The sequence below is a fragment of the Eschscholzia californica genome, unplaced genomic scaffold (genome assembly GCF_041429995.1).
Source record: "Eschscholzia californica isolate CP2 unplaced genomic scaffold, dmEscCali1.0.p SCAF_3, whole genome shotgun sequence".
In the NCBI taxonomy this organism is placed as follows: Eukaryota; Viridiplantae; Streptophyta; class Magnoliopsida; order Ranunculales; family Papaveraceae; genus Eschscholzia; species Eschscholzia californica.
Genome location: NW_028238420.1, coordinates 48525366 through 48547196, shown reverse-complemented (window position 1 = coordinate 48547196; position 21831 = coordinate 48525366). Strand labels below are relative to the sequence as shown.

Genomic DNA, 21831 nt, shown 5'->3' with positions numbered 1-21831 from the left:
ACGAAAAACATGTCTTATATAGCTAACTATTACTGTTAGGATCGGTAAAGGTTATATAAAAGTTGCAGAGTCTTTACCAAGTTAGTTTCCCCCCTCTCCGTCTCTAGTTGGAGCGTGTCTAAAGGTAAAACCGTAAACATACACTCATGTTTAGAATGTACGTGTTTTCGATTATTCTAGTCTATTAAACTGAACATTTCTATCCAAAATTCGCTTAGATTTTTTTGTTTCCTTACATTACTCAAATTTTAAAGTTTTATTTAACATGCTATCCAAAGACACTTTTACTTACCAACCGCACACAAGTTCTATTCACACACCACCTCTCATGGAACGACATCACCTTCTTTTTCGTTGGATGGAGGTGGTGTGTCACTCATTTGCCGACGATTTTATCCGAAGAAAAAAAGAATTTCCCTCTCTCAGGACCACCATTATTCTCTTTCTACATTCCACAAAACTAGATTTCTCACTCTATCGTGTCACTCGATTCTCTCTATTGTGGAGAGAGAAAAAAATACAAAAAAATATAGAACAATGATGGTAGTGGTGGAAGAGAGAGAGAGAGAACAATTTTTTCCTGGTGAAAATCCTCGACTAATCAGACAACATCTCCATTAGAATGTGGTGTTATTGGTGTGTGCAAATAAAACTTGGGTTGGTCTTAGTCAAATGACCAAGTCAAGAGTGATGTGTATGTGTAAATAGCACAAAAAACCTGTCTTATATAGCTAACTATTATGGTTAGGATCGGTAAACGTTATATCAAAGTTGCAAACGTTATATCAAAGTTGCAGGGTCTTTATCAAGTTAGTTTCCCCCCTCTCCGTCTCTAGTTGGAGCGTGTCTAAAGGTAAAACCGTAAACATACACTCATGTTTAGTACGTGTAGAATCTTTGGGGAAAGTTTTATAGGGGCATACCATTCTTGTTAAAAGGGATCCTCTTGTGAATTCGGTACTTGTCCAACGAATTCACAATTTGGTACGAATCCACCGAATTCACAAAAATAACCTACTGGAGTGAATTTCGGTAGACTCGTACCGCGTGGTATCTTGTGAATTCGGTGAGCTCGTAGCACATTGTCTTGTGTAAATTTAGTGGGCTCGGACCGAATTCACAAGTAGGACCCTTTTAAGTTTTAACAAGAATAAGGGGGCCTATAAACCTTCTCATCTTTTGGGTAGCTTGGTGGAAGCCTTCAACAGATACAAAACAGCAATCTGTGGGTTTGGGCTTGGGTCGCTAGCAGGACTTGTCAATTGGTTCAAAGTCTAAATCATTATCAAACACAGATCAAATATTCATCTTTCTTTCATTACCGTAGATAACCAAGTCCTCTCTTCTCATCAAAAAAAAAAAAAAAACCAAGTCCTCTCTCTTTCTCCCTCTTTGCTTGATACTGTTTGCGTGTGCCTTCCGCCATGTCTGCTGAATCGACCACATCAATCCTCAGAAACCAAGTAAGTTCATCTACATGCACTTTTCTCTTTTGGGTTTTCTCTAATCTTAATTTTTTTGTAATTGAATCAGGTTGATCTACTTGACTTCATAGATTGGTCTGGAGTTGAATGTCTTAATCAAAACACTGGTCATTCTGTTGTTAATGCTCTCAAACAGGTACATAATCTCTCTATTTGTCTAAAAATAAAACTAGGGTTGTCAATTAAAGTTTATGATTCAATTAATTATCTTCTTCTTCATATGGTGATGTATAAATTTAGGGTTATAGAGAAGATGAAGGTTTGAATTTGGAGAGTGATGCTGATGAACAACTCTTGATTTATATCCCTTTTACCCAAGTTATTAAACTTCATTCTTTCATCATCAATGGTACTGAAGAAGATGGTAAGTAGTAAACAAATAAACTCATCTTTGCTTATGGCTAGCAATAACTAAGTAATTGAAAGTATAAAATTAACAGTTCTATCATTGTACTTACTAAGATTTTTATAGTAAAGTTTCGATCGTTTGGTAAGGCTTTATTCATGGGTCTTGGTCTAGTAGAAGTGCACCCACTCTGAAAACCCAGAGGTAACACAGTCATACTTGGTGGGGGTGGAAATTCATCATTTATTGATTTGTGTTATTAAGGGTTTAAGTAAATGTAGACTAGTTTAGAATGCTCTTCAGGGTTTATGAGTGTCTTTAGGACCGGTTAATGGCAATTACGAGCATATTTTGTCCTTGTGATGTATCCAAGTCATTTTATGTAAGATGTATGTGTCCTCATGTAATCCTCTATTTTAAAGAAAAAAACTGATAAATTGAAACTAAATCTAGAGTCAATATTATTCTATTGCTCTATACAATTCGATAGATTGGACAGTTTCGGAATCTTGCCGTCCACTTGCTTCGCTACACATATTTATCGGTAGATTCGACAGTTTTGGAATCTTGTCGTACACTTGCTTCGCTATACATATTTATCGGTAGAGTAGTTAGAAAGTATTTCACATTTACTAATACGAAGTTGGATTTCCCTTCAATTAGGTTTTGATTCATTCTCCTTGTGCAAACATCGACTCATCTGATCGTGTGAACGCATTTCTAGTAGTGCACAAGACGAACATATGTTAATCTTTATATGGTTTAATGTTGTGGAGACCAGAACTTCTTTCATATTATTTCGATTCTTGTCGTTCCGTTTTTGGGTTTGGTTGTAATCTAGAGGAGAACCATCATATTGATATGAACCTGTCCTGGTCATGTTTTTCTTTGGGAGGGCTTAACCATTCGCCTCCCGCCATCCTCACCCATTGCATTCAAAACATTCAAATAGAACTAGATCCTAAACTTAGCTATTATTTAATTGTTGTTTCATTTCCATGTACTGCTTTCGAAGTGCTCTCAAATATATTGTGTTTCTATCCCTTTTTATCAGGTCCTAGAACTGTTAAACTTTTCGCAAACAAGGAGCACATGGGATTTAGGTTTGATATATCGTCTCCTGGAGATGTTTAATAATCCTAAACACATAAAATGTTTATTAAATCTCATTAAACGACTATCTTATTCCTAAATATTGTCTTAATTTACGCAGTAACGTCAGTGACTACCCTCCAAGTGATACAGCCGTTCTAACACCTGATAATCTGAAGGTAAAGACATCAATTCGTTTTGAACCAAGAAGTGTTTATCCTTTTTTGAATAAGATCATCGTTTTGAGCCCAGCATTTTAAACCTTGAAGTGGCTTTGTAAATCTACTCCGCCCGTTCTAACCATCGACTCTTTTGCAGGGAAAGCCAGTGGTACTCAAGTATGTCAAGTTTCAGAATGTTCGCAGGTAATGCTTGATTCTTCATTCCTCCGTCTTTTCCCATCGTCAGGCAATTGAGTTGTTCTAATTGAACTCAACTTGTATCAGCTTGACGATCTTTATCGAGGACAATCAAGAGGGTACAGATGTAACTAAAGTTCGAAAGATAGCCCTCTACGGTACAACGTAAGTACATCTGGCTTGTACCTAAGATCTATTTCTTCCCTATGTTCCCATTTCCAGTTATTTATCTTACAACTATTTAGAATGTCGCTTCGGGGTATATGTGTTGCGTTCTTAATTTAGCTTTTGAATGTCATCCCGTAGAACTATGCAACCAGTTTAAGAGTTTGTCTACCCAGTTGTTGAAATGTCAAATTATCGACATCATAACTAGTCATGATTTATGTACCAATATACCATAAATTTCATACTATCTACTTATATCAGGAATCACCCAACTTTAGTTACAACTACAAGTATGAACCAAAAAAGCTTGTCGAAGACAAAAAACTGTGGATTAGCTACAAATCTTGTTTCGACTTTGAGTACTGGGGGTCGGATTCTTTTACGTTCCCTCAATGATACCTTCTCTATGTAACAGTTATTGAGTGATAATGATTTTTAGTATTGCTCTTATACGTTTGTAACTGGATGATGACTCCATTATCATGGTCAATTGCAGTGTTGAAACAACAGATATGAAAGGACTAAAGAAAGTTGAAGATCACTAATCCAGATTCTCCCCTTTTTGAAATTGACCAAGAAAGAAAATGAGGAAGTTATCATCCCCAAGAACTTCATAGATATGAACCTTGAATTATAGGGAGGTATTGTTACCATTTTAACAGTTCATTGTGCTTTTCAGTTTTATTTGATTCTATGATGCTCCAGGGTATCACTTCTCTAGCCTTCTCTAGGGCATCACTCTCTTTTTTCGTTTTATGATTTTATTAGTTGTTATATCTCCATATTTTATGTCAAAATACTACCTAGATTAATCGAAAAAGTAGTCAGCCAAAATATATTGGACAAGAATAAGGATTGATTAGGTATAATGTAGTAATTAATGTCCCTTCCGATCTAGGATTAAATCCGTAGAGGATATAGTCCTTCATAATTGTTGTACTGGCATATTCTTGTGCCTCCTAAAAGTTGAGCAACATGGGCCCATAATGGGCCTCAGTAAAAGCCCTATACGTGTATTTTTCCAATACCAATAAGTTGCTTTTTCCCTCAAACATGGCACATGGAGAAGAAAATGTTTTCCCATCTATCTTTTATGTATGGGTGGATAAGGAAGTTAATGTCTAATGGTAAGTTTTAACAATATATTATTGTCCGTGCAAAATGGGGCTCACTTTCTTTTGTTTGGACCACCGCCCGTAAAATGTATTTCCTTTTGTTTGGACCACCGTCTGTAAAATGTCGTGTCGGTCACACGACCCTTGACCTAACTACCCATTTTTGTAGTTTACTTGGGATAAAATATGCATATGTTTGGGGCGAGCGATCGTCTGTTTTTGATTCACCGGACCAGGTGGTTCTTAACTGGTGGCTCTATTACCATCTAGTCTACTTTTAACTTCCCCCAAATAGTTGTTCTGTACACCTGCCCATCACTTCTTCCTCCTCTCTTCAACCACCACATCCCCCACCAGACTATCAACTCATCCACCTCTCTTCAACCACCACATCCCCCAGCAGACTATCAACTCATCCACCTTGAACCACTATTTCTCTTGCTCTTTGTAGAATCGACTGAGATCATATGGTTGCAGTCGATCCTAGAGAAAGAGAAGATGATGGTGGTGTTGGAGGTGACAAATGCAGTAGAGTTTTTTGTGATATTTTTCTGAAAGATCATCGATAATGACAGTTTGTCAACGACTTTTTTTAACAATATACCTTTTTCAGCCTCAAATCTGAGTGGTAAAGAGCTTTGAATCACTAGTCATTCAAGAACCATTTGACCGATAGCAGATCGGGTAGCGTTATTGTTGGATTGGAAAAAAAGAAAAAAGGTGATAGATACTTGGCTATAACATTATTTGCGAGGCAGTACGTAGGGGCCTACCATAAAATGCTCGAATCCAACAACTAGTCAGTGTCTATTTTCTATGTTGGGTACTTGGGACCAAAAACGACGTGCCCATATAATTAAATGATCTGGTTCAATCTCCACCATTCACTTTTATTTCACATAAAAGGACCTAGGGGCCTTTATATTTTGTACGTAGATCTTAGGACTACACACCACCAAAAAGAATCCACTATTTTCACCTTATTTCTACTTATTAGGTAGAAACGGTTTGCAGCAACAAAATTAAAACATTAAATAATAAATAAAAATAAAAATCTATATAATAAATGACATAGGTTTTATTGTCATGTCATAACTTGCAATCATAAATCTCATCCGTCAATATCTATAGTTCAATATCCGTCATAACTTGCAATCATAAATCTTATCCGTTCAATATCTGTCATAACTTATAGAGCGTGATATATCAAAAGAAAAACCTTATACATACTTCTCTCAAAATGATACACACAGATCGATAAAAGAAATCTTCTAAAACTTAAATTAATGATTAAATATTTATGTAATTAGGTCTATTTAGACTCGTAGTCGTATGTATAAGTCCACCCATACAAAAAGCATAGTTTACTTGGATTATGAAACCTAAACCACAGGTTTTCTTTTAAGAAACAAAAAATAGTAGCAATTAGAGATTATGAGACCTAAGCAACCGTTTTTGTTTCAAAAAAAAGCCATAGTAGTAATGAGAGATTATGGGCAAAAAAGTGGGGTAAAGAGTAAACAAAATTGAAGTAAATAATAAATTAGAGAGAGAAGACAATTACGTGGCAGCATAGGGTGCAACGAGATTATTAGATAAAACCCCCCAAAATGAAACGAAGAAAAATGGCGCCGCGGCAAAAACCCCTCCCAAGTTTTCTTTTTTCTCTTTCTCTCTCTATCACCACAACTGTTGAAGAAGAACAAACTGAAGAGTTTTAGAGAGAGAGAGAGAAACTGGACTAGCAAATTTAGTAGATCAACTCCAAAACCTAAAATACAAGTACAGAAAAAAAAAAAGAGTGGATTTTCCGTCCGATTTCACCGGAATCTATGGCGATGAAACAAGGAGATACAATTTTCCGATCACCACTTGAAAAACCCCTAGGTCAATTGACTGAAGAAGACATCTCACAAGTAACTAGAGAAGATTGCCGGAGATATCTCAAAGATAAAGGTTCCGATTTTCTTTCCTTTTCTCTTTTTTTGCATTATTTTCGGTGCCAATTTGATGAAGAATAATTTCAAACTTACACGTGTCGGTGATTGTTGTTTCCGTACAGGTATGCGTCGTCCTTCTTGGAACAAATCTCAGGCTATAGAACAAGTTATCTCTTTGAAATCATTACTTGAAACTCAACCGGAATCTGACAATACTGACGATTTCCGGCAGAAAATTACTGTTTCCCGACCACCTGATTGTAATAATCCACCACCACTACCACCACCATCACTGAGTTCGAACCCTGTAAGTGTTCTACTCTAAAAGTACCCTTTTTTGTGGGGAATTCAATATTTCAATCCAAATATCAACTTTTTTTTAGTATTATTTTAATATCACTTGGGAATTTGGGATTACTAGAATAAATAATTTTACATTGTTAAATGTTTTGTAGGACCCAATTACAGAGAAAGTGAGAATAACTAATGCTGATTTTCAGGTTTCGGTTTCAACTGATGAATCAGTTCTGCATCTGCGAAAAGATCTTTGGAAACCTGGGTTTTCTGGTGATTTATTGTGTCATCCCCTGGTTTCCGACGAGAAAACCACTCCACCAAGGTGTCTTACTCTCACTCTCTCTCTAATTTTGAGTTGTGCTGAGTTTTTTGGTTAAATGTATGTATTTTATTTGAGAGCCTTTAGAGAAATTTAGCATACTCGGGGTGAATTTTGATATTCGGTGTTTTATCCTGAAAATGCTAAGTTTTATGATATTCGTACTGTTTGTCAATTCAGGCGTCCAACAGAGAGCTAGAGTGATGGTTATTCATTCATAGTTAACTCATCGAATTTGGCGTATATTTGATAAAATAAAATTGAGCCTGAGCTAATCCCGAGCTCATAACTTGGCATTCAATTGAACCACTGAGAGTACAAGAAAGAGAAGTTACGGAAAAACAGAATGCTAATATGCTCATAGACGGGCTAACACCGCCTCTGATGTTGGTTCTATGAACATGTAGATGTTGTTTTTGATACCCCTATAATCTGGGAAGATTTGTGCTCACATTGACCATTGTCATTCATGGTTTTGAAGTGTGAAGAGGCGAGTCTGTAAAGAGGTTTACTTAAGTTAAAGGTCTTTTTATTGATGAAGATCAGCTATTCAACATTTCAACCTTATGTGGTTTAAGTGTGAGTAATGCAGTATTATGACCAGTAACACGCAAATTAAATTTCTTCTTAGTTTATATAGTAATTTCTTTTCTTTTGTTTATATCTTAATTTCTTATTAACAAATCACTGTACTTAATCGTAAATATTTACTTGGATTGGATAATAGTTGGGTAGATATTCATGAATGCATGCAGAGAGCCTGGTTGCCCGCACTTGCTTTTATTCACTGGAGTCTATGCTCTGACTGAAATTTGTCGTTGAATTATCCATTTTTTATTGTCTCCTTGTCTATGTTCATTTACTTGGTCATATGTACTTTTAATACGTTCGAAATTCAGTTGGCTGGAGAGTTGTTCAATGTCATAATGCTTGTTCAGCATTCTTATACAGGGATATTGTAGTCTAAAACATCCATTTTCGGAAAATATTTGCAGAAATGTACAGTCAACAAATGTGCGAGCGAGTCAGATGACGATTTTCTATTGTGGCAAAGTGAACGTATACGATGACATCCCTACCAACAAGGTACGAAATCCGTTTTCAAATATGAACGTGCAAGATTATACTCAGCATTTCAATTGATATCACTAAATTAGAAGGGTACTTTTTAGAAAGCCTTATTCAACACGCAAATAGCTACTTTGGTAGCGCGTTCATTCTCTTCAAAGCATCCTGCAACTCAATAATAGTTCTTTTATTTCCTCCCTTTTAGAGATCTCTATATTTGCATTTTCGTGTGGTAGAATGTCACTTTCGGTTAACCCTAAAGTTCATGCAACTAATGATGTGTAGGCGAGAGTTATTATGCAACTTGCTGCGAGCCCAATGCATTTGCTTCAGGAAACTCGATCAGTTGGAACTTTAGCTGTTCAGCCTGTCCAATGCCAATTACAAGCAGGATCAGCCAGACCAGGTCCGACTTCTGTTGCAGTTAATCTGAACGTGCGAAATGGTATGATCTTTTTCTGTGGTTCCAATCCATAGGATATAAGGAGTTACCAAGCATTGCACTTAGTGGTTATTTCCAAAGTTAATTGCTGATCCGTGCTGTTGGTTCTATAACAATTGACACGTAATGAAACTGCTTCAAGGATATTGAATATGTATACCACGACTTGTTGGGATTTTTCAGCTGTAGCTGAAGCTTCTTGGCAATATGCAGAAGGAACAGTATCGCGTGATTGTGAAACTGGTAATGCCTATGCATAAAGTTTTCTTCTTTAAAAGGATTGATGGCCGGGCATTCAGAATTTGAACTAGTCATACCATGAATTTAGAACCCATGACCTCTTTTGGGGGAGCTTGTCTAAGCCTTTAAGGTAGCTTAGGAGGTCCAAGTTCAGTAGGCTGGGAATGTTCATGTGGTTCAGAATCAGCCAATGGGGCAAACAATTTGACCACTGGATTAGTTGTTATTTTTCAATTCGCCGTGTTTGGTTATGGGTGGAAGAGCTGGTGCTACAGTTTCTCATCCTTACAGCAGCAATCTTTCAGGATTTGTTACTTTAACATGGCAAAGAGTAGTGCTAGTATGCCAAAGCAGGAGTTAGTCTAGTCTAATGCCATTGGCGTATAAAGAAGTTACATGATATTCTACAGTATACACCCTTGATTTATGGGAATATGACTTACATTTGACTTTATTGCTTAATATAGAAATGGTATTTTTATGATCTTGCTATCCTTTCCCATCTAATAGCTTTATTGTTGTAGAAGGTCCAGCAAGTAGAAAAGCATCCGTGCAGAGATACCTTGAGAAGCGAAAAGATAGGTATTGCTGTATTGGTATAATGAACTTTCCTTTTGTTTGAAGACCATCACTATTTTATAAATTATAAGAATAAGATTACCAAACTAAGATTGTTCACTCTTATGTTTATTTCATTCATTTCTTAGGGGAAGATTTAAGATTAAAAAGAAGGAAGGTGGGTCTTCTTCCAACTTGGAGATGTACTTGAATAATCAAATCAGGAATCAACCCCCAAATGAGCAGTCAAGTCACAATGACACATGCTCCCCACCTCAACCTAGACCGCCTAACACTCCCACCCGTTGTTATTCGTCAGAGAGAAGCCCAAACATCATTGATCTCTCCGTCGATCTTAACACTAATAGTAAGTATATTATTCTATCCATATCAAGGTTGTATTGTTATAAAGGATACAAATTGAATTTTTGAAGTAAGATTAATGATCAAGCATATGCAATTATACACTGGATTTTAAAAAACTACATAATCCGATAAAGAAACTCACTTAACCTTGCTATTACCATCTGAAACATTGGAGACCAAAAGGTAAATACAATTAATGACCCCTAATTGGGATTAGGCTCTTCGGAATATCTTTCTGCTATCTCAGTTTCCGTGTCTTGATATTGTAGTAGTTACTATCTATGTGATATTATAAATACTGACTAGTTTACTAAAATATATTGTATACACCCTTATACTGTTTCTGTTCAAGTTCAGCCAAAACCTATAAACATTACATGTAAGCCACTGATATATATATAGTAATATAGTTTCCATACTTTTATCACATTCTTTTGTTTTTAAAATAAATCTGGGCTCCATGTGCTTCAAACCAAAGGAATATGAACCAGTTGGCCTATTCGGAATCGCATATATTAAGTGATTATGTTCATTAATTATAATTATCTCCTGGATAATCTCTTTTACTATATGTAGGCCATCCTTCTATCATTGTTACCTGTAATTTTTTGTCAATACATATATGATATACCAAATGTCCGAATAATTTGACTCTTTGCATCAATCTTCTTCTTGTTAGTTACTTTCTATATTCTTATTTCCTGTTTATACAAATCAGTTCTTCTTTCGTATCATTTTATTGGTACCTCTCAGACTGAAGTACTTCAAAACCCATGCACATGGGACATTTTTGGTTTGATTCTAGACAACAAATTAGGTCCCCAGGCTGTACTATACACTTTGTAACATGTGATCCCACTTGATCACCAATAGAGGCTGGTTGTTGGCACCAGAATATGATCCAATCAAAGAGTTTTTGTTTGAACCAGTGTAATACGTTAAAAAGATATGAAATCTGAAAAGCTTTTTCTGCTGCCATTTCAGATCTTGAAGATGCTTGATTCCTCGCCCGACAGAAAAAAGAACTCTGAGACCCTCTGACTCTGCAACTACTCCATTTGATCGGTTTCAAAGGAGGCAATCCAGTTATTAATAGAGGAAGACAAGAAACGGGTATAGTTTTCCGGATATGTCGGTAGAGATTAATAACAATCTCTCTGCCCATTGAGTGAGTTTGGTGTTTTTGTGTACTTAGTTAGTTAGAACATAGGAGTAAGGATGATGTCCTTTTGTTCAATTTTATATAAAAGAAAGACAGCTTTCCGGAAGTTGATGTAAATTAAGGCATTAGAGTGTTTGTTTAGTTGGAGAAGATATGGACGTGAGTGGAAAATATGGGCCCTCTTTTGATATTATATTGTTTAGTAATGAAAGATATTTAATGAACAAATTGAGCATGATCTGCCATTTCCCCCAAGGGTGGGTTTGACCCTTTGGACCTAACTCGGACCCGATCTAAATGGGCTTGGCCCACTATGTTAGTAGAAGGAGAAAGTTAAAAAGAAAGAGAGATCATAAAAGGGTATATACTAGTCATTATTTCTGTGACTATCACTTTAATATACTTTTAGTCGATAAAGAAACTTTGGACCAGTGGGTATCATTTCGTTTCGATTGGGGTTTCTTTGTATCTTCTTTTTACGAAAACATAATGCTAAAATACAACAAATTGTTTGATAATAGTGAGTAGAGAGATTTGTATAAACATGATGCTAAGAATAATTTATACATATTTGACCATTGATCTTAAAAAAAATGGTCGATGAGATTGACTAACCTCTTATTATTTTATTGATAGTTGATATAATTGTCAACAGTTGGTAGCCCAAGTGGTTCCAAAGTGTTGACATAAACTCCATAAATCCCTAGAGGTCCTAGGTTCGAATCACCAGAGAGGGTGGAATCTTTGGTTATTTGAATTGGGGTTATTAGGGTGTAAATAATGTTGTTGGGCTTTAGGCCATGTCTTCTTGGGTTATAGGCCCGGTTCTATTAGTGTTTGAGTGGGCGGTTATCGAGCTCATCACATCTATAATTAAGGGCTAAACAATACTAAACTAACTCGAAGCCTGTTCGAGTGTCATGCTTTTCTTTTGCCCTTTTTGCCAAATATACATAATGGAACTATGCCAAACGTCCAAATCTTCCCCCTAAAAAATTACAAAATGGATTTCTTTGTCACACAAAATAGCGTGACCCACCTTTTTGGTGGAGGTATACCTCAAAGATTCATAATCTACTTTAAAGGTGATTGTTATTTCTGTAAACACAATTCACTAACATTCTAATCAAATCATTTTAAGATATATATGGGGGAATTTATATATCATTAGTTATTTGAGCGACTAGCACAAACGAAAAATAAAAGTTACTTTCGGATCTCTGAACAAACACAGGACTAAGACCAATAACATTTAAGATTTAATAGTTAAAATTAACAATTGATTTCTATTTTTTTTAATTTTCTAGGTCGAATATATTTCTGTTTTGTGTTAATCAAAAAATTTAAGATAATTTAAATTTATGAACAAAGTTACAAAGTAAGTAAATGCAATAGTCAAAATAAAAAATTCAATTTACTCTCATTCTTTGCTATCATCTTTGATGAGTTGTAACAAATCCTCCTCCATGTCCGTCTCTAGTCGTATGTTGCACCTCTATGTCCTTAGTTTATTTTTTTCGAAAACATATTGCGACTATAATGTAGGTCATATAAATATAAAACAAGCATATAGCTTTGTTTTCTTTTTCTTTTTGTTGAGGGAAATCATATAGCTTTCTTGAAAAATATAAATTTTAGGGAAATAATTTGCGAGGTTATTTTGGTAATTTGGTGCGAAAATATTGGCCGGGAGCAATTGTGATGGAAAGGCATGTGCTAGTCTCTCACTCTTTCACAATTAAAACAAAAAATTAGTATTTAATTAGTTAATTAAATTTTGTCACAATTTTTAATGTGTATTTTGTTTCCCAACGGGCAGTATAATCAGCTTTCTCCCTCTCTCTCTATCAGATTTCAGAACTATAAAGAAAGAAAAGAAAAAAAAAAAAGAGAAGAAGCAAAAAAAAAAAACAGGTCTTTTTACGGTTTTACCAAACAAAAGTAAAGTGAAATTTCAGCCTTCAAGGGTCTTCTTTGGATTCCTTTGTTATTGATCTCATCAAGTTTAAGTTTTTATGGTAATGGGTTTTGAAATTCAAGCAAAATCAGAACTAGGGTATGTTTTGATTTAGCTTGAGAACTTCTTTTTAGGGGTTGATTTGGTGTACTGAAACCAATAATAAGCTAGGTGGGTGGGTGGTCATTTGTTGTTTTAGAGCTTCAGTTGACTTTTAATGTCAAATTAGTAGTGATTCTAGTCGAGATCTTCTGTAATCTATGGTGGGTTTTTGAACTTCTTCTTGTTTGTATGTTATTTGTATACTATCTTGAGTTCTTCTAGTTAGGTTTTATTCATTTTCAGGTAGAGATATAGATGAATGATTGAGAAAGTTATAATCTTTCATATTTGTAGATTAGTACTAACAAATATTAGATTCTGATTTGTCTAGAGCCTATTAATGATGAAATGTTAGATATACCCATAGAGAAGATGTTATTTGTGAGAGAAGGAAGATAGGATCTTTGTTTATTTAGCTTGTTTTGTTCTTTGTTCTTCCCCAATTTGGTTGGTTTTGAGGGTTGGAAAAAACCCATATAGAGAACTGTGGAGATCTGGGAGTTTTTTCATCTCTTATGCCCTATGAGGAATCTCTTTCTCCCAGAATCTTGCAAAGAAACTCAAGTTCATGCTCTTAGCCCACAATCATGGCTTCAAGTTGAGAGGGGAAAACTCTCCAAATCTTCAGCACAGTCATCTTCTTCAATGTAAGTAGTATATTATCTCCTTGTATATATGCTTGAATTGGTCTAGTTTTCATTTTCATGAATTTGAGTTTTCTTTTCTTGTGAATGTTAATGTGTAGAGAATCTCTTATCAAAGTCCCAGAACCACCTATTCTTCCATTTTTTAAACCCGTTGATTACGTAGAAGTACTAGCTCAAATTCATGAGGATCTTGAATATTGCCCTCCCCATGAAAAATCGAATCTTTACTTGCTACAATATCAAGTTTTTAGAGGCCTCGAGGAAGTCAAATTGCTTCGGAGGAGCCTCCGGGCAGCTTGGCAAAAAGCAACCACTTTCCATGAGAAAATAATATTCGGGGCATGGTTGAAATATGAAAAGCAAGGAGAGGAACTCATCTCTGATCTACTCGCGTCTTGTGGGAAGTGCACACAGGACTTGGGGACATTAGATGTTGCCTCTCAGATTCCAAACGATTTAAAATCCCCCGAAACTTCGAAAATGATGGGGAGGCCTGTTTCTCGTATTGTGGTATTTCAAATTGGGGATGAGAAAATAGCTTGTGACAGGCAGAAAATTGCTAGCCTATCAGTTCCATTTTGTACAATGCTTAATGGGAGTTTTAGAGAATCACATCGAGAAGACATCGATTTGTCTGAAAATGGTATATCATTATCAGGATTTAAGGCAGTCTGCGAGTTCAGTGAGACGGGAAGTTTAAATAACATTCATCCTGATATCTTGCTTGAGATCTTAGTATTTGCAAATAAGTTTTGTTGTGAAAAGCTTAAAGATGTCTGTGACAGGAAAATCGCATCTCTAGTGTCCTCGAGGCAAGATGCAGTTGATCTCATAGATTACGCGCTTGAAGAGAATGCCCCTGTTCTTGCTGCCTCGTGTTTACAACTTTTTCTAAACGAGCTTCCAGATTGTTTAGACGATGATCGAGTGGTTGAGATTTTTGGAAATGCCAATAAGCAGCAGAGACTAATCATGGCTGGTCCAGCTTCATTCTCACTATACTGTTTATTGAGTGAAGTCGTCATGAGGCGTGATCCCGGGTCAGATGTTTCAGTCTGTTTTTTGGAAAAATTGGTAGAATCTGCAGAAAATAATCGGCAGAAACAGTTGTCCTTTCATCAGTTAGGATGTGTGAGATTTCTGAGGAAAGAATATGATCGAGCAGAAAAGTTTTTTGAGACAGCTTTTTCGCTAGGACATGTTTATTCTATTGCTGGATTGGCGAGACTGGGTTCCATTAAGGGCAAGAAAAAAAATTCGTACGAGGAACTCAGCTCTGTGATATCCTCTCATCATCCTCTTGGATGGATGTATCAGGAAAGATCATTGTTCTGTGAAGGCGAAAAGAAATGGGAAGATCTTCTAAAGGCAACAGAGTTAGATCCGACACTTAACTACCCTTATATGTATCGTGCTTCATCTTTAATGAGGAATAAAAAAGTTCAAGATGCTTTAATGGAAATTAATCGAGTTCTTGGCTTCAAACTAGCATTGGAATGCTTGGAGTTGAGGTTTTATTTCTATCTAGCACTTGAGGACTATCGGTCGGCCTTATGTGATGTTCAAGCAATTCTCACACTATCTCCTGAATATAGGTTGTTTGAGGGACGGGTAGCTGCTACCCAACTCCGAACACTTGTTCGTGATCATGTCGAGAATTGGATGACAGTTGATTGTTGGATGCAACTCTATGAACGATGGTCTTCTGTCGATGATATCGGATCCCTTTCAGTTATATACCAAATGCTTGAATCTGATGCATCAAAAGGTGTGCTGTACTTCAGACAGTCTTTGCTTCTTCTCAGGTATATTTCACCACCTCACTTGGTTTCGTGTTAAAAGAAATTCTCACATAACGTGATTTGTTGGGCCACATAACAAATTGCTCTACAAAGCTGAATTCGTCCCGTTAATCGAGCAGTCTTTGGGTTCTGGGCATCCACTTGCGCGTTCGAACTTGGGCTACCAGGCTTCTGGGCCCTTTTCCCTTCCCTATTTTTCCCGTGATTAAAAAGATTATTTGTTTTACTGAAACTGCTACATTTGTTTTAGAGCAAATTAACACTGAAATTCCGAACTTTTTCTTGATCAGGTTGAGCTGTCCTGAGGCGGCCATGAATAGCCTGCAACTGGCTCGCCAACATGCTGAAAGTGAAAATGAACGTCTCGTTTACGAGGGTTGGATTTTATATGATACAGGCCATTGTGAAGAAGGACTTCGTAAAGCCGAGGAATCAATTGGTCTTAAGAGAACCTTCGAGGCTTTCTTCCTGAAAGCTTATGCCCTAGCAGACTCTAGTCTAGATGCTTCATCCTCTGCCACTGTTGTCTCACTTCTAGAAAATGCATTGAAGTGTCCATCAGACAGACTTCGAAAAGGACAGGTTCGGTTTTCACTCAGTTCATTTTGTTTGTTCTTGCTTATCATGCTATATCGCTTGATCCAGAAAATTTACTTCAATCGGCTGTTAGCTGTCATCACTATTAATCGGTTTCTCAATTACTTGAACTGTGCATATAAAAAGAAGTTCATACGGGTATCAGTTCCGTAACTTGTAAATTTTCCTGAAATAGGAGGCATCTTAGTAGTATTTGGTATGTACTGAAACTTGTCAACTCAATCAGATACTGTTATCTGAATCATCAACTTTTCACATGGCAGGCCTTAAATAACCTTGGCAGTGTGTATGCTGATTGTGGAAAACTAGATTTGGCAGCTGATTGCTACATTAATGCGCTAAGAATCGGGCATACTAGAGCCCACCAGGGCCTTGCACGTGTCCATTCATTAAGAGGCGATAGAAGTGGTGCGTATGAGGAAATGACTAAACTGATTGAAAAGGCCCGAAGCAATGCATCTGCATATGAGAAGAGGTCAGAGTACTGTGATCGCGACCTGACAAAATCTGACCTTGAGATGGTCACTCAACTAGATCCTCTTCGGGTTTATCCTTATCGATATCGAGCAGCTGGTAAAGTTCTTCTCACTGCCTGTAGTCATCAAGTGATTGAAAACCAATTTACTGTGTCCCATCTTATATATGTAATCTTAACTGCAATCTTTTTCGACGGCTCCGGAGGTTTGACTCCAGTGACCCACGATAATGGATAACATCTCCTGATGACACTTAAATATTCATGACAAATGGCTTACGGTGGGTAGGTTAGGCCCTATTCCCCTCGTAAAGGAAATCACTTCTTTCAAATTATCAGCCCAGCCGCGATTCGAGTTTTATACGGAACCAGAAGGAATTTTATCACACAATCCTGAAAAGGGTCGTTTGTGGTTCTGCTCAGCTAGTCTAAGTAGAGGTGGGAATAATGCCCGTGGGCCCGACCCCTCGCGTGGCTACCCATGACCAAATTAGTTGATCGCGCAGCTGCCTGACCCTGACCCCTACTCTTAACTCCATCTGACTTGAGTTTCTCTCTTCCCACTTGCAACTTGTTTTCCCTTTAATTTGAGTAATTCATGAAGTTTGATTTGTGGGTTTTTTCTTTTCGGCGTTGAATGAACAGTTTTGATGGATAGCCACAAAGAGAAAGAAGCAATAACAGAGTTATCAAGAGCAATAGCATTCAAAGCTGATCTTCATCTTCTACACTTGAGAGCTGCCTTCCACGAGCACGTTGGTGATGTCTCTGGTGCTTTACGTGATTGTCGAGCTGCTCTCTCTGTCGACCCTAACCATCAAGAAATGCTCGAGCTTCAAAGCCGTGTAAACAGCCAGGAGCCCTGAGATATCAAGCTGAATATGAAGAATATGTACACTAGTTATGATATCGTGTCAGTGGTGATACTGCGTATACGCCATACGGTATATCTATTGTTTTTTTTTTCTGTGTCCTCTTGATGTAATCCATGCCAGTGATGTATAATACTAAAAAAGGAAAACAGGAATGACATTTCATACAAATTTTTTTGAAATGTTCATGTGATTTATGAGAAGCTGGTTAATGTTATACTTGATTGGGTTCCAAGGAGTTGTTTATCATGAATCTCAAGATAAGCTTAGTGGTTGTTTTGTTTTCTCCCATCTAAGTGGAGATCTGAATCAGCTTGATCGTGTTAATGAGAGAGAAACACTCCACCACACCTCCACTTCTTGTAAATCTCAATCCAAACCAATTATGGTTCGGTTCGGTTACCGAATCAAACTATGCATGAACGATTTGATTGGATTATGTTAAAATTTTAGTGAGAACAAAATTTCGAGTTTTCGACTTTAAAATTTGGTACGATTGTACTTCGAACGCGCTAAAAATTAGTATTATCTCACAAACTACATGCAATTGATTAATTCGATATGGTTTAACAACATTCGAGGAAGATGAAAAAACGAAAAATAATTCCACCATCTATGATATCCAATCGTATATTATTACATATATAATATATAAAAGATAATACTAAATGGTTTGTTCGGTTATCACTCAAACAAATTCATGGACCGAACCAAACCACACGGTTTTGACATTTTAATATCCGAATCAATCCAGATAACCATTAGATCGGTCCCCAAACATCTGTTTGGATCAGATTGGTTTAATCGATTGAGATAGTGAATGTGCACCCCTACTACTGAGAATTATCGACAAACTCTGATTGGAGTGATCTTTAAGTCTTTCATACAAAAAATTATTGCAGCAATTTTCTTATTTTTGGAGGCATCGAATTAGGGCATCCAAAAAAGTAGTGGTAGAGGAGGGATGTGAATATGAAGATTATACTGCCAAATAGTCAAATAAATGTTTGGCCTAAAAATAAAGATCCCCAACCTGGAACATGCGTGTATTAGCGTTGACTAAACTAATACCGGAAGCAAGTATTAACGTTCAACACGCAACTTTGCTGAGAAATCATATAAAACCTAGAGAGAAAGAGAGAGAGAATTCTCCGCCATCGGTTTTAGCGTTCCTTCAAAGCTCTGAAGATTATTGTCGAAAGGAATTAAGTAAGAGTTCGTTCGGACAGATATGGACGCAGTCAAGGTAAGAGATCTAGGGTTTTTCTTTATACTCCCTTAAAAACCCTAGAAAATTCTTCATCTAGAATCATTTGATTACTTGTACGAAAATGAAATTACGAATCAATATATGTAGGAAAAGTTTAATTCGATTAGGTTTAATCTAATCATGTGGTTTGATTATCATGTGAGATTGTTTTTTTTTTTTTTTTGCTTAATCAACTGAAGAATGAAATTAAGAGTCAATTTGTTCTTGTACAAGCTAATTTATGGTAAATTGGAGAATTTTCTAAGGGAATAAGGTTTTGATTGAGTTAATTTCACCTGAAAATTGGAATTTGATCTATGTGTTCTTGTTTTGTACTGATCATAAATGGTTCAGTTTAGATCCGATATTGGAATTGGTAGGGGTAAAATGAATGAGTTTGTATGTTAATTGAACTCTTCAGGAAAGGTTAATGGAATTTTGTTGTCTTCGGGAATCATTGGAGGGTTTGTATCCAATGAGGGTTTGTGTTTAAAACCCTAAATTAGATTACTCACCTGTAAATTTCGTTAGATTAATTGGGTATTTGTTTTCACTTGATACCTATGGGTATATGTTCTAGCCCCATCTTTTAGCTCAAGACAGAGAGAACTCTCTCTTAATCGAAAATATACATATGGCTTTACCCAATGGCTTAGTTAAAATGAGTTAACGGCTCGTCTTGCATTTTGCCGTTACACGTATAATTTGTATGTGGAAATACCATTTTAATGTGTTGAATTATAGTAATCTCGATGTTAATTGACATAAAAGACTAAGTTTGTTCTACAATTTGAAGATTGAAGTAGTGTGCATAGTTATTGAGGGGCTTAGATGACGGAGTATATACTTGAGATTTGTTGATGTAACTCTTGACCGAAGGATTCTGGTTCTTATCAACTGTTTTTTTGAAACTTTATATGATACAGGATCCAAGAGAGGAAGTCATTCAAGCATGGTACATGGATGACAGTAATGAGGACCAGAGACTTCCCCACCATCGTCAACCCGAAGAATATGTCTCCCTCGACCGACTTTCCGGTACTCATCTTTGTAGAACTTTTTTTGTGCGCTACCTTACTGATATCAGAAGTATATAACTAACTTGCCTGAGAAAACTATGTAAACTTTGCAGAACTAGGAGTTCTAAGCTGGCGTTTGAACGCAGACATTTATGAGACGGATGAGGAATTGAAGAAGATTCGTGAAGAACGCGGTTATACCTATGTGGTTCGTTTATGTATCTGATACATTTTTCATCCTTCTTGTTGTTAAGTATGATATCATTAGATTAATAGGGTGCTATTGAATTCTTCAGGACTTTTGTGACTTGTGCCCGGAAAAGATGCCAAATTATGAAGAGAAGATAAAAAACTTTTTTGAAGAACATCTTCACACCGACGAGGAAATCCGCTACTGTGTCGCAGGAAGTGGTAGGACTAGCAGTATTTTAACTTATTTCATACTTCATCTTTTCTTCTTTTACTTTTTAAAATCCTAATAATATGATTTAAATTTTCTGGTGAAGGGTATTTTGATGTGAGGGATGCAAATGACAAATGGATTCGTGTTTGGGTGAAGAAAGGTGGAATGATCGTCTTGCCTGCTGGAATGTATCATCGCTTCACTCTCGACAGTAACAACTACATCAAGGTGATGTATTTGCTTTCTCATTTTCCTAAACTTCTATATAAAAACAGTGTTCGATGAGTGTGGAAGAACGAGGTTGAATTAAATCACGTCGTTAATGATAAAACTGGTACCGTCTGATGATAAGCAATTAGGCTCCCTTATTACATAAATTCTGATTGGTTTAAACTTCAAACCAAAACCAAAATCTTTAATTTTCTCTTCGACGACTATTCATTCTTATACTATGTGTTGTTGTAGGCCATGCGACTTTTCGTTGGGGAACCAGTTTGGACTCCATACAATCGTCCTCACGATGATCTTCCTGCTCGGTAATAGATAAGATGCTCTTGTACTTTTTCCTAGTCCTGCATTGTTTTGTCACTGTTAGGAAGTTAATAAGAGGTAATATTTACTTAGTACTATCTCTTCGTTTGCAGGAAAGAATATATCGAAGGGTTCCTCAAGAAAGAAGTTGCCAACTACGCCGTTAACGCCACTGCTTGAATCTCTGAGTATTTGCTTCTGAAGGGTTCCATTCTTATGATATTATAGTCTTGGTCAGATGGTGAAGAACTGATGGTTCATATGATTATAGTCCATACTTGTGTGTTATGGTTGAATTTGAAAAATCATGGTTAAGTTGTTTATTATCCAAACATTAAGTTACTTTGTTGGATTAATGTGGTCACATTATATGAATAATAATACAAATTAGGGCATTTGCGGCTTTACTTGGTAAAAATAAAACATCTACAACATCAAAAAGACTAAGGTGCTGTTTGTTTTTTCAAAAATTTCAGATCTGAAATCTGAATTGGCAATTTCAGATGTTTGTTTTTTTTATTTTACAAAATCTGAAATTTGGGCTGAATGATTACATGTCTGAATGGGCTGAATAAGGAACCAATTATTTCAGACTTCAAAACAAATCTGAAATGGATTCCTACTATCTGAAAACAACTGAATGACTTATATACCCCCACAAATTTAAGGAAAATGTTTCTCTGTCCACATGTTCATCTCTGTTACTGCCGCCGCCACCACCACCACCACCGCCGCCGCCACCACCACCATCAACATCAACATCAACAACCACCACTAACGCCACTTTCTTCAACTCGAAAATTTCACAGTGTAGTTCACAAAGAAGGGAAAACAAATATGATCTTTCTCAAAATAAAAGAATAATCACATCAAAGTTTCAAGATTAAGATCAGATCGAGGTTGTGATGGTGACTTTCGAAGCATTTTCCTCCATCTCGGTTCTTCACTATCTCTGTTTCGGCAACTTGTATTCTGATGAAGGGGCGGCTGCGAGTTCGAGATCTCCTTCTAGGGTTTTGAGAACGAAAGTTAGGGTTTGAGAGTGTGCAGTTGGTGCTTGTGCTCTTCTATTAGGGTTTGAGAAAGAAATGATGGCTGTTAGGATTTGAGAGAAGATGATATGAGTTTTAGGGTTTTGAGTTTGGTAGGAGATAGGCTGCTAGGGTTTTGAGTTTGGGAGAGAAGGGCTGCTAGGGTTTGAGTTTGAGAGGTTAAATAAGT

The 21831-nt window shown here is 36.5% G+C and overlaps 4 protein-coding genes across 7 annotated transcripts; all 4 read left to right on the top strand.

Moving 5' to 3' along the window:
* The first annotated feature begins 1239 nt into the window (after positions 1-1239).
* On the top strand, positions 1240-4283 carry LOC147551154 (PITH domain protein (DUF1000)). Its single transcript, XM_086670182.1, has 8 exons — positions 1240-1463; positions 1534-1620; positions 1725-1848; positions 2885-2933; positions 3044-3101; positions 3241-3287; positions 3369-3446; positions 3946-4283. The coding sequence occupies exons 1-8, from the start codon at positions 1425-1427 to the stop codon at positions 3992-3994; spliced, it is 531 nt and encodes a 176-aa protein (XP_086526308.1). The 5' UTR covers positions 1240-1424; the 3' UTR covers positions 3995-4283.
* Positions 4284-5967: 1684 nt separating this feature from the next.
* On the top strand, positions 5968-11184 carry LOC147551153 (TIFY domain/Divergent CCT motif family protein). 4 transcript variants are annotated; one of them, XM_086667096.1, is made up of 9 exons: positions 5968-6520; positions 6627-6811; positions 6960-7123; positions 8116-8206; positions 8474-8633; positions 8814-8873; positions 9398-9452; positions 9578-9795; positions 10779-11184. In XM_086667096.1, exons 1-9 carry the CDS (start codon positions 6397-6399, stop codon positions 10793-10795), a joined length of 1074 nt encoding a protein of 357 aa, XP_086523222.1. In that variant the 5' UTR covers positions 5968-6396; the 3' UTR covers positions 10796-11184. The 4 variants fall into 4 exon arrangements, with proteins under 4 accessions (XP_086523222.1, XP_086523221.1, XP_086523224.1 ...); XM_086667095.1 differs by having other exon boundaries at positions 9395-9452; XM_086667098.1 differs by lacking the exon at positions 8814-8873.
* A 1460-nt stretch (positions 11185-12644) lies between these two features.
* EOL1 (ETO1-like 1) lies at positions 12645-17643 on the top strand. Its single transcript, XM_086672580.1, has 5 exons — positions 12645-13662; positions 13761-15467; positions 15755-16046; positions 16325-16634; positions 17182-17643. Exons 1-5 carry the CDS (start codon positions 13538-13540, stop codon positions 17400-17402), a joined length of 2655 nt encoding a protein of 884 aa, XP_086528706.1. The 5' UTR covers positions 12645-13537; the 3' UTR covers positions 17403-17643.
* A 558-nt stretch (positions 17644-18201) lies between these two features.
* LOC147551151 (acireductone dioxygenase 2-like) lies at positions 18202-21005 on the top strand. Its single transcript, XM_086665390.1, has 7 exons — positions 18202-18654; positions 19584-19695; positions 19790-19884; positions 19973-20087; positions 20183-20307; positions 20545-20615; positions 20724-21005. The coding sequence occupies exons 1-7, from the start codon at positions 18640-18642 to the stop codon at positions 20788-20790; spliced, it is 600 nt and encodes a 199-aa protein (XP_086521516.1). The 5' UTR covers positions 18202-18639; the 3' UTR covers positions 20791-21005.
* Positions 21006-21831: the final 826 nt, after the last annotated feature.

Excerpts from the sequence above, each read along its gene's own strand:
- LOC147551151 (XM_086665390.1), top strand. Across the intron at positions 19,885-19,972 it reads AACGCGGTTATACCTATGTG|GACTTTTGTGACTTGTGCCC; the intron begins GTTCGTTTATGT and ends TGAATTCTTCAG. Across the intron at positions 20,088-20,182 it reads CTACTGTGTCGCAGGAAGTG|GGTATTTTGATGTGAGGGAT; the intron begins GTAGGACTAGCA and ends TTTCTGGTGAAG.
- LOC147551153 (XM_086667095.1), top strand. The coding sequence starts at position 6,397 with ATGGCGATGAAACAAGGAGATACAATTTTCCGATCACCACTTGAAAAA. Across the intron at positions 8,634-8,813 it reads TAATCTGAACGTGCGAAATG|CTGTAGCTGAAGCTTCTTGG; the intron begins GTATGATCTTTT and ends GGGATTTTTCAG. Across the intron at positions 8,874-9,394 it reads ATCGCGTGATTGTGAAACTG|AAGGTCCAGCAAGTAGAAAA; the intron begins GTAATGCCTATG and ends TTATTGTTGTAG.
- EOL1 (XM_086672580.1), top strand. The coding sequence starts at position 13,538 with ATGAGGAATCTCTTTCTCCCAGAATCTTGCAAAGAAACTCAAGTTCAT. Across the intron at positions 13,663-13,760 it reads GCACAGTCATCTTCTTCAAT|AGAATCTCTTATCAAAGTCC; the intron begins GTAAGTAGTATA and ends GTTAATGTGTAG. Across the intron at positions 16,635-17,181 it reads TTATCGATATCGAGCAGCTG|TTTTGATGGATAGCCACAAA; the intron begins GTAAAGTTCTTC and ends TTGAATGAACAG.
- LOC147551154 (XM_086670182.1), top strand. The coding sequence starts at position 1,425 with ATGTCTGCTGAATCGACCACATCAATCCTCAGAAACCAA. Across the intron at positions 1,464-1,533 it reads CATCAATCCTCAGAAACCAA|GTTGATCTACTTGACTTCAT; the intron begins GTAAGTTCATCT and ends TAATTGAATCAG. Across the intron at positions 3,447-3,945 it reads ATAGCCCTCTACGGTACAAC|TGTTGAAACAACAGATATGA; the intron begins GTAAGTACATCT and ends GGTCAATTGCAG.